Consider the following 13,176-nt stretch of genomic DNA (forward strand, 5'->3'; position numbering starts at 1 on the left):
GTGATATGAGATTATGTTTATTACAAATTCAACAAAATCAAAAGATAATTGATTATTTATATATAAAAAACAGAATCATCAAAGAGCCACAACATGTTCTCTTTCATCACAACAACTTGTTGACTAAAGTTAAGACACAAACATTGTCCCTTAGACTACAAATGACGATGGTGCTGGCACTCAAGAGGAGTAACAGGAAACCTCGCCGCATCAAAACAATAATCATAAATCATATGGTTAGCTCTAACCCAAATAAGCTGATGATTCTGATGAAGACTCAGCTCAGACACAGTCGGCTCATCCCACCAGAATCTCTGCTCTTCCCCACTACACTTGCTTAGATCAGCCGTTGTCGGAACCTCGCAAGCATCAATCTTGAAATCTTTGTAAGAAGCAATGAAAGGCGCGTGACTCCAATCCGTTTTCACAAGACCTCCTTGTGTTGCCCAATCATCAGCGTTCCAGATCGAACTGTACACTCCCATCGCTTGGTCTTTAGCAAATGGGATGCCTTTGTCTTCAAGATTCTTGTGGACACGAATAGGAGTCTCATCTACCATAAACCTGTAATTAAAAAAAAAAAAAATCATTAAAATGGTCTAAACAAAAAAAGAAGAGAAAGACTTTGGTAATAAAGAAGACTTACACAACGCTGCGTTTACTCCAGAGGATAGAGTAAGTGTGGAACTCAGTGGTGGGATCGAACCAAAGGTTGAGTCTTTGCTCTCTGTTTCCAACTCCGTTCACGTAGACGTTTGTCTGGACTATGTAAGGCTCGCCGGTCGTGTTGCCTAAGAACTCGAAGTCAAACTCGTTGTGGTTCGAGCCTTCTGAAGACATCTGTAAGAAAACAGAGGAAACAGGGGTGAGTTTGAGATTTCAAAAAACAGAGCAAAGAGAAGGTTTTTTTTTTTTTTTTTGGTTACGTACGTAGAAAGCAGTGACGGTTCCTGCTGAGTCACCCTCGACGAGCTTAATCTGGATAGAGACTTTACCGAACAGGTACTTGCTTCTCGACTCGAACCCAGCTCCTGAAACAGTCAATTAAACATTAAGAAACAGAGCATGCAAAACAGAGAGAAAAGGGGTTGGTTAGAGATAACGTACCAGAGGAGTTGTCAAGCTTGAGTTTTGTGACTTCTCCATCGTTGACACAGTGATCCATAGCCCAGCTAGAGCGGTAGAGTTCCTCGAACTTAGCTCCAGGAGCAGCTTCACCACAAGAAACCACACACACCATCATCATCATACACATGAACCAACCCATGCCCACCATTTTGTTTTCTTAATCCTCTCTCTCTCTCTCTCTTTATATCAGAACTCACTCAACAGTCTCAAACACTTGACTCGGTGGAGGAGACAAACGAGAGAGGAGTGGGTTTATAAAGCCAAGAGGAGAGAGTGTGAGTGAGCTGGCATACAATGGAGAGAGGTGCCACGTTGGATTCGACGTGTGATTCAGGACATTTGCAAGTAGACAAAAAAAACACCATCTTTATAAAGATGAATTTTTTTTTTTCACTCAAATCAATTCAGAGAAGAGATAAAAGATAGAGAGAGAGAGGGAGAGATGGGGAAATGTAGCCGTTGCTGTGAGGGCATCACTCAGTGTGGCTCCACTTTGTACTACACAGAGGACAAGAATTTATGCTTCTCTGTCTAAAAAAACCCACTCTCTCTCAGTAGAAACACAGAGACTTTTATTGCTTTTTTAGAGAGAGAAACGAATGATTCTGAGTGTAATAATGAAGAAAAATAAAAAGAAGAAAGGACCATTTTACAGCTCATTGGATTGGATCCAGCTGTACATTTGGCTCTCTCTGGGAGGAAGGAGTCAGAAAGCTCTAAATTTTAAAATCTTTATTCATGCATCAAAGAAAGATATTGATTGGGTTTCACAGTGTTTTGGTCTCTCTCTCTCTCCCAACTTTATGGGGGAATTCAATTTTTTTGGTGTTGCAGACATGGATTAGATGGATATGGCAGATGTGACGTCGTTTTTGATGAATTTGAAAAAAAAATAAAAATATCTTGAGCTTGCTTTGGTAAATTAAAACATTGTCAAGTTGGGTGTAACTGGAATAGCAACATTTATGTATGTGTGTGTGTACATCCGGGGACTAAGTTGTTGTCCTTCTTTGTCGCCACTAGAGACAGGGAAAACGACAGCGTTTTTGGACTCCATTGAGATTGTCAAATGAAAATCACGGGCGTTTCTTGAATCCAGACAAAACGAGACACTGACGTATTCCTAATCCGAAATGTTTAAAACGATATTAATATATAACTCTAATCATCAGATTCTGACGGGATGAGGTAACACGTTTGGTAAGGATCTTGGGGGTCAATTGTCATGTTTTCGAGTTCGACGCCAGGCGGGGAACTGCTGATTCTTGTCACCAAAAGCGGTACTGGGTGTTGGGCTTTGTCCTCAGCCCAGATAAAAGCCCTCCTGAATAAAGTGGACCGCTGTCTAACCGGGCCCAAGAGAATAATCCACGTAAGTGGGAAACCCCTGGATTGACGAAAAAAAACTCTAATCATCAGATTCGATGTTATTACACTGTGTTTTGTTCTGTCTCGTGAACATTTGCCGAGCAAGTGGCTTTTTACGGTTTTACGTAATCACGCGCGTGCGTAAGTGAACCGAGAAGCTTGTTTAATATGAGCCAACGGCTCTTATCTCAGTCAGACTCATGCGTTTTTAACTATGTCACTAGGTATGTAAAGTTTAATACTTTTCACCATCATTATGATCACCAATGGTACTAATTACTACAGTACATCTTCCTGTCTGTAACTCATGATGAGGTGACGTAAAAGTAAATGAATGCCTTTTCAAGTCACGTTTCCTTTCTCACTCTTCACAGTACTCACAATTAACAAAAGAGGTAATACCCACAATTAATTAACCACAAAAGAATTTGTCTCGTATGTATTAGAAATAAATTAAAGTAAAAAAAGGTTACAAACAAGAGGCGAGTTTGGTGTTTGAACCGAACTCTTACAAGATAGTATTGAGATCGTTAAGTTATTTCTATTCTCTAATTGTTAAGGAGAAAAGCCGATCCTTTGACCACATATCGACTCATATCAAAATTCAAAATAATAATACCAAAACAGTTACGTTGTGATGCTCTGACCAGCGCGGATATGAATTTTCAGTTTTTAATTATTTATTTTATTAAAAGATGTATTTGTAATATTCGTTCGTATTATATTCATTAAGTAAATTTTTTTTCATCTTAAACTATCTATTTTTTTACGAATGTGTGATATCATATAAAAATATAAAAAAATGAGTGTAGAGTTAATTAGATAATTTTAAAAACAGAAATTTTTCTTTCGTGCGCGATATCATATAAATAATGATCCGCTCAGTTAACAAAAATCATGATATTTTATGTGTAATTTTTTTTATTTTGACCATTTCCTGAAAACTATGTTAAATTTTACATATTTTAATTAGAATATTTTTAATATCTTTACCTTTTTATTTGAAATGAAACTCAATATTTTTTTAACAATTATAACAAAATATTTAAAAAATATTTTTAGAATTTTTTTGAAAAATATGAAAATTACATTTTAAATTAAAATTATCCTAAAATATGATAAGTTTTGATGTAAACGAAAACTCAAATTATGTCAAAAGAATGATATTCAATGATAATAAAAATTTTAATTGATTATTTAAAAAAAAAATACATTTACAAGAATATTGTTTGAAAGAAAATTCATTTATCTTTCAAATATAAAATGAAAATATTATAATTAAATAATAAAAAATATAAATAAAAACCATAAATTTAGCAAATGACAACTGAGTTATATTATGCTAAAATTTTCTTTCTAACAATTTATCAAATGACAAATGAGTTATGAGCAAATAATACCATATAATTTTTAAAAACATAGTCATTCTTAAATATTTTTTGAATAATAATTATTTTTAAATTTAATCAACTGAAAATAATATCCGTACAATTGTGTGAGTCAAATTCTAGTTTTATTGATGCATGTTATATATTAGTGATGTATGTTTTAGGTATCATTTTAATGATGCACGTTTTTAAAAATCTCTATTATTAAAATTATGCACGTAAGGATAACTCATGAGTTTTTTTGGTTGATTAAATGACATTATGTCCAAATTTATTTAAGGATATTTCATTAAGATAACTGAAAAGGACAAACAATGAAATAGGAAGTTTAAATTCATTTAAGCATATTTCATTAATGTAACTGAAAAGACAAGTAATAAATTAGACAATTTTATTCGTTTTAGGATATTTCATAAATGCAACTGAAAAAAACAAAAAAAAAGGAGTTTAATTAATGAAGTAAGAACATTTTCAAATAGGTACTTCTCTTTTAATAATATAGATATAATTTTTAAAAACATAGTCATTCTTAAATATTTTTTGAATAATAATTATTTTTAAATTTAATCAACTGAAAATAATATCCGTACAATTGTGTGAGTCAAATTCTAGTTTTATTGATGCATGTTATATATTAGTGATGTATGTTTTAGGTATCATTTTAATGATGCACATTTTTAAAAATTTCTATTATTAAAATTATGCACGTAAGGATAACTCATGAGTTTTTTTGGTTGATTAAATGACATTATGTCCAAATTTATTTAAGGATATTTCGTTAAGGTAACTGAAAAAGACAAACAATGAAATAGGAAGTTTAAATTTATTTAAGCATATTTCATTAATGTAACTGAAAAGACAAGTAATAAATTAGGCAATTTTATTCGTTTTAGGATATTTCATAAATGCAACTGGAAAAAACAAGAAAAAAAGGGAATTTAATTAATGAAGTAAGAACATTTTCAAATAGGTATTTCTCTTTTAATAATATAGATATCTTCTTTACTTGTAAATTCTTGACCGATCTCACTAAAATCATCTTTCCATTCCATTACACGTCGAATTTCTTCTACAACATGTGGATGCTCAACAAAAATAGTAGTACTACCCACAGGTTATCCATTCTCTTCATATTATCCAAACCAACACTCACATCGTCTCCATCGTGAATAAAAACATTTTCAGCTGATCAGTCACCACGAGTTGTTGTAATGATTCTTTAATTGCTTCTTAAGTTTCACTACCAATAAAATGTAACTTAAATCCAGCCTCTTTGTACACATATTTTTGACCCATATCTTATCCATTACCCTGAGTAAGTGATCTCCTCCATTGATAATGTCTTAAACGATATAGTGTACAAGCAACATTCACTTGGAATCCATTCATAACCATTTCCAGTCTGTAAATAATATCCTTCATAATTAAAGTGTATTTTGTGGAAAAATAATTCATCATTTCTTGTAAAAATAAAATGATAACAATCAAATTAAACGAAGTTATACAGTTTAACCATGAAAGTTTTATCTAGTTATATTGTTTTACCAATATAGTTATACTAAGTTACACAATTTTACCAGTAAATTTATATTTAGTTAACAGTCTTACCAATATAGTTATACCAATTTTTACAGCGTTACGGTTCAACTAATACCAAGTTATGCTAGGTTATATTAATATAGTTTTACCAATTTATACATGTTGTACGGTTATAGTTATACATAGTTATACTATTTTATTCATACCAAGTTTTACTAAATTTTCTAATTACTTAATTATGGTTATTACCTTTATTGAGCTCTTTTGTTAATTTTGTGTTTAGAATCCTTGAAAGGTTAAGAGCACCATTATCGAATGGCCTTTCTATCTACTCTAGGATTTTATAATCATTTTTACTAATAATAATCATTTATACTAAACCGGAAGTTCTTGAGTGTTATCATCTTCTGCTGCAGCCGCTACCTTCTCGTCTCATTCAAGAGTAGTTAAACCTAACTCATCCATCATAGAAATGAGAGAGTCCATCGCAATATCCAGAGCAAACTCATTCAGCTTCATTTCATGTTCAATATCATAAGCTTGTTGGCTAGAATTGACCAATACCAATTTAGTGTTAGCATCTTTATAAGCATCATTAGATTTCTTCAGTTCTCTATCAGCTTCTTTGTCTTTTTCATCACTGAACAAATATGTGATGATTTCTGCCTCTTGATATTTGTCACAAAGCACCATTTGTAAAACCTATCAATCAAACTTAACTAAGATAGAATCAAGTCAACTAACAGAAGAACATATGCTGGAATCAAACAACTTGATTTTAATCAAGATTTCTCATGCTTTCAAGACTAGATATACAGTGAAACTTATATCAAAGAATAGAAGACGTGCATTTGGCCTGTCGTTTGAAGAAGAGGAGGGTGTTGGTGCATGATCAATAGTTTCATTATTATTCAGTTGCCCAAATTTTGTTATATTTCTTTTGTTATAGTATGATTTTGTTTATTTCGTCAACAAATTTTGTTAACTAAAAAAGTTCAAACTCATAGTTACTAATTGGTAGAATTTCATTTTATCATTTAAATTTAATAATATAAAAGTAATTATATTTAAATATTAATATAATATTTGTTAGAGAATTAGATAGAGAAACCATCCAATAACGGTGCTTTTACCCTTTCAAGGATTCTAAACACAAAACCAACAAAATAGCTCAATGAAAATAATAACCATAATTAAGTAATTAAGTAAATCCACTTTTTTGGATTAGTACAAGCATCTAACAGCTTCCTGGTTTCCAAACTAACGCAATAATCCACTCATTTGGATTAATACAAGTTTCCGAACAAGGTAATTCACAGGCTCTTTCTTATAGCTTCCTCAATTTTAGGAAAGTCATTAGTGTTTAGCTAAAATAAATAAAGATTTACTTTATTGATCTTGATAACACTGATAAGAAAAGTTTACATGATTGTATTCCAAGAGGCCAGCCCAAGAAAATATTTGAAGACGAGAGACAATAAGGACTCATCAAAAGCTGTGCCTGATAAGGAAAGTTTACATGATTGTAATGACGAAGAAGCTCCAGGGATTGCTGAAAGCATGCCGGAACTACGCCACATCCAGCTCTTTGGGAACATACTTACCAACACGGGCTTGACCGCCATACTTGATGGCTGTCCTCACCTGGAACACCTTGACTTACGCAAGTGTTTCAACGTAAGACTTGAAGGGGATCTGGAGAAGAGATGTTCTGAGAGGATCAAAGATTTGAAAACGCCCCGGTGACTCAACCGCTGGTCGCCTGTATGGATTTAACATGGAGGATTTATCAGGTCCCAGCGACTTATATTGGGATTGGTTGTACTAAGATACTGAACAATGCAGAGGACATGTATTTTTTTGCTTGTCTTGTCAAACCTTATGGACTGTTTCCTCTTTTCTCTTAGTTTCCTACTTTTTTCATCTCTTAGTTTCCTACTTTTAACTCTCGTTTGAACAATGTGATGATGCTTTTCTTTACTTGATCTCTTCTGATGAATGCACTTGTGAAACTTTGAGTTATTCGTACTTGGGAATGCTTGCATTGCAAGTCAGCAGTCAATTGTTGAATCAATTGGTTTTGATAATCAGGTGTTTTTAACTAATAGGATTGAGTATTAAGAACATTGATTGGATTCTGGCAAGTGTAAATGTTTTGTTTTCAGGTTATTGGGAATTGCTTGGAAAAGATATTTTGCATCTTATTGTTCTTCTCTAAAGATTATATCATGTTTCCAACTGTTGCACGCAACTAATGTAATCTGAGAAGCCTTAAACTTGCAATGTGCTATCTTATAAACAGACTATAGATCTGGTTGTGAAACTCACATTGCTTGAGGATCTCAAAGTTACATACGGCTCATCTTTGAAGAGTTCATTTATGATCAACACGTAATAAAAAATCACTTATGTGACTTCTCAATCAATATATAGTAGGTTTATATTTTTATAAATAATTTATAACATTTTATAAATTATTTTAAAATTATGATAAATTTATTCTTTAAACAACGATAAATAATTTTAAAATAATATTAATAAAACATGTTTGGATTTTGTAATATATAGTTATTATATAATTATATTCGAATACAATTCATCAAGTAGAGTATAAAACTATTACAATTATCTTATATAAAATTCCGTTCATTATATTCTATAGTTTATAAATATTAAAAGTAATAAATAAAACATTATTAATCTTTCTATAAATTCGAGAATTAGTTTCCATAAATTGTTATTTGTAATATTCTTTAGATTATATGGCAAGTGATGTTAAATGATTAGACTTACCTTAAAGTTTTAGATCTAAATAAAATAAATAAAAATTAAGAACAATCGACCAATCAAATTATAACAAATTTTTGAAACTTCACCTATGAGCGACACGCCACCAGAAATCACTAAAGTGACTTATTATTTAATATATTGGGGGATCTGTGAGAACTAATGAAAACATCAATAGCAAATTTCCTTGTGGCTGAAGAAATTGCAAAATATAATAAAACATGATGGAAGTGCTCTACTTTGGAGAAAGATGATTTATGATTGGGGACCAACTACAAATATAATAAAATACTAGATCTCGATCCGCGCAACTGCGCGGGTTTTTGTTTTTATTTATTTTTATATAAATATTTTGTTTTCAATTCTAAATTGGTATATATTATAATATATATGTGTCTATCAATTTTTAAAACATAGTAAGTTTACGGTATATTTTATTCATTGAATAGATTGTTTCAAACTTTCTCATGCATTTGTATCTTCTTCTATATATATATTTTCAAATTATTATTTCATTATTAAAATCGTAACTATATATATAAAGATTAGTAAAATATTGTTTTATTGTCATATTCAAAGATATTGTAACATTTCACAAATTTAGAAAATTTTTAAAAAATTAAACTTTTCGCTTCATAGATTTATATTATCGAGTAAATAATTAAAAATTTAGTTTTTGTTTAATTTTTAAAATAAACTATATAGTTTAAAATTTGTTTTCATTGGTTTAAGGTAGTAAAGATTAATCATTGTTAGATAATATGATTTTTGTTATTTAAAAAAATCTTTATAATTTTAAAAGTTAACATCGAAAAATATTTAAATATTTAACATATGAAGGTATAGTATTACAATATTAAATTATATATATTTAATTTATACTATCTATAAATCCAATGGATCATCTATTGTTTAAATCTAATTATTGATAGCCCAATAAAAGTTTCTGGTAGGCCCAAAATTTAAATGATAAGATTAGAGATTAAATGTAAAATGACTTTCTAGGAATATGTCTATTAGGTCCATTTTTAAAACAATCACACATTAATCAAGATTGTGACTTCTGTTTTAATATATAAGATTGGGCTATCGTGAGATTGGTGGACCAGTAAAGAATATGGGAGTTTAGATTAGAAATTATTGGTTATGTACCAAATCAAAAACCCTTCACTAAATAGGAATGGATGTATATACCGTCATTTGTGCTTTGATCTCTTCGTCCGACAAAGTCGGCTTCATCAGTGTCTTTCGCCAATATAAACATGTCGAGAAAATCTTGAGGCTCTGTCTTCTTACCAGTACGCCATAGCTTGAGTCTTCCATCGACAAAAGGATCTTTATACTTACTTACATTCCTCATTGCAGCACTCACGATTTTCTCATGGCCTTCCAAATCCAAGTACCTTAGCCACGAAACATAATCTGACAATGCAAAGGCGTAAAGATGGGTTAAAACCGTAAACATAGATTCGACATGTTCAATCTCTTCCAGCCCTGGTCCTGATTCATCTTCACTTCCTTTCCCGAAATGTCTTACGCCAAACATCATCTGCCGAGCTACATTTCCGCTGTATTGCCGCATAGCCTTAAATCAAAAACCGCAAAACCGCGGTTTTGATACAGAGTTTATTATATGTGGAACGGCAATGACACCATCCTTTTTGTAATATATATGTGGTAGTTAATTTGCTTTCAATGTTGTCATCAAATGTCAACACAAACAAACAAAAAAGTTGTACCACAGTGTATACTGATGCAGCTAAGAAGACTCTGATGGTACCTCCTCTGCCCTCTAATTGCACCACAGTCTATACTGATGCAGCTTGGAAAGCTTCCACTCAGATGGCGGGATTAGGTTGGATTATTACTAACCCGTCGGGTGCCTCGCAATTCTCGAAATCAGAAGGTACGATCGGCTCTGCTTTGTGTGCAGAAGCGCTAGCAATGAGAGAAGCGCTACTCAAATGCAAGGAGTTAGGGATAAAGAGGATTGTGTGCAAGTCTGATTCAGCTCAGCTCATCACATCCATCAACACAGGCTTCTCACCCCCTGAAATTTATGGAATTATCTCGGATGTTCTTGATCTTGGCTTTTCTTTTGACGTAATCTCTTTCGTTTGGATCTCAAGAGGGAAAAACAAGGCTGCTGATAATGTAGCAAAAACTTGTCTCGTTGGGGTAGAGGCCTTTATGGCTGCACCTAACTAAGTTGGTAAACATTAATATAAGTTGTGTTTCAAAAAAAAAACAAACAAAAAATGTTGGAAGAAAACAAACTTTAACAGATCATGTGTTTGTTTGTCCAAAAAAAAAAAAAAACAGATCATGTGTTTGTCTTTTGCACGTTGAAAACCCTCCATAAAAGTTCATAACTTTCCAGAGAGTTCTATGGATTTTATAAGAGCACCGTTAACCCAGGATATAAGGGAGTTTTTAATGGCTTGGGACCCACTAAAGTGGTAATAACCGGTTGCAAAAGTCGTGAATGAAGAAACGATCGTGGTGGGTTTTTCCAACTGTTTACGGGCTCCACCGATACGTGACAGTCCGCGATTGGTTCACTTTTAATTTTTTTTTTTAAAACCAACCAAATAAAAAAAAATTAGAAACCCAAAAAAGATTTAACCGATAATGGTGCTCTTAGACAATGGTTGCTGTAGACATAAGCTGATAAACACGATACAGACACATTTAATATAAGTTGAAGTAATTAGTGTCATTAGAGCATGATTAACGGTATGCGATCCTTATGCGATCTTTGCGATCCTTATGCGATCTTTAAATGACTTTTTTTGTCCTTAAAAAAAAAGTAAACCAATTGCAGACCGCCACGTGTTGGTAGAGCCCGCAAACAGTGCAGAAACTCTCCCAATTTCGATCCTTATCTGGCGACTTTCGTTTTTGAACATTTATGTGGAGCCCACATCTTAATTTTGGGCTCTTAGAGCACCTCCATCGGTGACTCTAAACACGGGTTTTAAAGAAAATGTGTAAAAAAATAAATCAAAAAGGATAAAAAGAAGAAGAACCGATGTTAAATGAAGGCGTTTTAGAATTGGTAAGAACCGGTACGTGGCACGTTTCTACTGGACATCTCATTAATGGCTCTCTCTCTTTGTCGGGGTATTGGACCGAAAATCATTCTTTCTCTTCCTCCTCCATCTCGATCTCTCTCTCGATTCTGCTCTGGCGATCCTGCTCTCAATCTTCGTCGGGGTTATGATTGATATTACAAAGGCGATCCTCGATCGATCACTTCATCTTCTCTTTCAGGGTTGAAAGACGATTCTTTTTTGTTTCACTGAGAAGCCTCAAAAAAAGAAGGAAAGATAGAGACAGAGAAGCATATCGGGTCTCTGTAAACATTTCTCCTTCGACCATGTAAGCGAAGAAAGATCTCACCTTTTTTTTTGACTGATTTCGTTTAGGGTATTGCTTAGAAGCTGTGTTTGTTGTAAATCAGTGTTTAGACTTGTATTGTTTTTGCATGCATCATCAATCGTTGGGTATTGCTTAGTAGCTGAGTTTGTTTATGGTTTTGTTCTCCACTAATTGGGTATAAAATCGATTAATCAAACATTTGTTCTTGATCAGTGTTTATTAATTTGATTAGGCACTTTCTCTGTCGAGATTCTCTTCTCCTTTAACTAATTTGTACGTTTCTTTTTTTTTTGTGTTGTGGTTTCAGGAATGATCTCGAGAAGGTGTATCCGTGGAGACAAAGGTTCTCGTGGAGACGTTTCTATCCTCCCAACACTTGTGGTACTACTCAGAGCGACACTAGAAGGTAATTTGTTTCTTCTAGACTCTGTATGATAAGGATGGGTGTAGTTTGTTTGTGTTTCAATGCATTGTCTTCTGTGTGCTGGTCGTATGATAAGGATGGCTGTAGTTTGTTTGAGTTTCAATATAATGTTGGCTTTAGTTTGTTTGTTTCCTCTAGTTTCGTTTGTCTCTTTAGAGTATACGGTTTAGTTCATGTTGGCTTGAAATGACTCAGACAGAAATTGCTTGTTCCCTGTCTTTGTGTCTCAGAGTATACGGTTTAGTTCATTGTTAGCTTCTTCTCACACTTGCATATTGTATCTTCTTGACTCGCTTGCTTATGGTATCTTCTTTCTTCTGCAGGTGGACCCAATGTTACATAAGAAGACAGTAGAGTGTAATATGGTCTTAGATGAAAGCACGACATGTGACAGAAGAAGACAAAAAAAAATACTTGTTGGTACGTTGGTCTCGGTTTTGTGTTTCCATGTGAAGAAGAAGAAGACAAACGTAAACTTGCAAGTTGTTTTCATAAACATGCTCACGCTTTCTCTTTATAAACGAGTGTAAAATAACAAGTTGTATTTATAAACATTGCCATTTCTCTCTTTCTAAAGGTTGTCATCTCTCTCTTTATAAACATTTCCATTTCTCTCTTTATAAACGAGTGTAAAAGAACAATTTCTATTTTGTTTTTTCCTTACCATTTGTCTTGATTTTGCCTTACCATTTCTTTATAAACGAGTGTAAAAGAATAATTTCTCCTTTGTTTTTCTCAATTTTTTTTGGTTTTCTTCTCATCGACAATTGAAAAATGATTTGGTTGAGAATATATGGCAAAAGTTTAGAACAAATCAAGATTTCAACTAATCGGTTTTTTCTCGTTTACGATTTGTATTTGTATTTTTAATATGCTTTTATGTCATTTCTATTTCAATTTTTATGTATGCTTTTCTTTAATGTTATGATATCTAATCTTTCAAACTTAAAAAAAAATAAAAAAATTAAGAACCTCAACGAGGTTTTCCCATTGGACGCTCCAAAAATTAATTAGACCAAAAGGGTTCTAAACTAATCAAATCACAATATTAATAATTAATTTATTCATTAGAACCCTAAAGGGTTTCTAACCAATGGAGGTGGTCTTGTGGCGTGCATGATAGGCATCCGCAATACACACGTAAGTAGTGGTCACGTTTGC

General features: G+C 32.7%; 2 protein-coding genes and 1 long non-coding RNA gene across 3 annotated transcripts; 2 read left to right on the plus strand and 1 right to left on the minus strand.

The window, feature by feature from the left end:
- Positions 1-34: 34 nt before the first annotated feature.
- LOC106435143 (xyloglucan endotransglucosylase/hydrolase protein 9) lies at positions 35-1,498 on the minus strand. The gene is made up of 4 exons (XM_013875993.3): positions 1,108-1,498; positions 931-1,031; positions 647-840; positions 35-564 (listed from the first exon to the last, which is right to left on the minus strand). Exons 1-4 carry the CDS (start codon positions 1,274-1,276, stop codon positions 156-158), a joined length of 873 nt encoding a protein of 290 aa, XP_013731447.1. The 5' UTR covers positions 1,277-1,498; the 3' UTR covers positions 35-155.
- An 8,485-nt stretch (positions 1,499-9,983) lies between these two features.
- LOC106435122 lies at positions 9,984-10,418 on the plus strand. Its single transcript, XM_013875976.1, has one exon. The coding sequence runs from the start codon at positions 9,984-9,986 to the stop codon at positions 10,416-10,418; it is 435 nt and encodes a 144-aa protein (XP_013731430.1).
- A 915-nt stretch (positions 10,419-11,333) lies between these two features.
- Positions 11,334-12,681, plus strand: LOC106435135. The gene is made up of 3 exons (XR_001286906.3): positions 11,334-11,591; positions 11,899-11,997; positions 12,339-12,681. It is a non-coding gene; the product is annotated as an uncharacterized LOC106435135 (long non-coding RNA).
- The last annotated feature ends 495 nt before the right edge of the window (positions 12,682-13,176 follow it).

Source organism: Brassica napus, chromosome C9 (assembly GCF_020379485.1).
Source record: "Brassica napus cultivar Da-Ae chromosome C9, Da-Ae, whole genome shotgun sequence".
Taxonomy (NCBI): domain Eukaryota; kingdom Viridiplantae; phylum Streptophyta; class Magnoliopsida; order Brassicales; family Brassicaceae; genus Brassica; species Brassica napus.

Bases quoted from the DNA above. Each gene is read 5' to 3' on its own strand.
- LOC106435143 (XM_013875993.3), bottom strand. From the start codon at position 1,276: ATGGTGGGCATGGGTTGGTTCATGTGTATGATGATGATGGTGTGTGTG. The intron at 1,032-1,107 runs GTACGTTATCTC...TGACTGTTTCAG, and splicing joins CAAGCTTGACAACTCCTCTG to GAGCTGGGTTCGAGTCGAGA. The intron at 565-646 runs GTAAGTCTTCTT...TTTTAATTACAG, and splicing joins TGGAGTAAACGCAGCGTTGT to GTTTATGGTAGATGAGACTC.
- LOC106435122 (XM_013875976.1), top strand. From the start codon at position 9,984: ATGGTACCTCCTCTGCCCTCTAATTGCACCACAGTCTATACTGATGCA.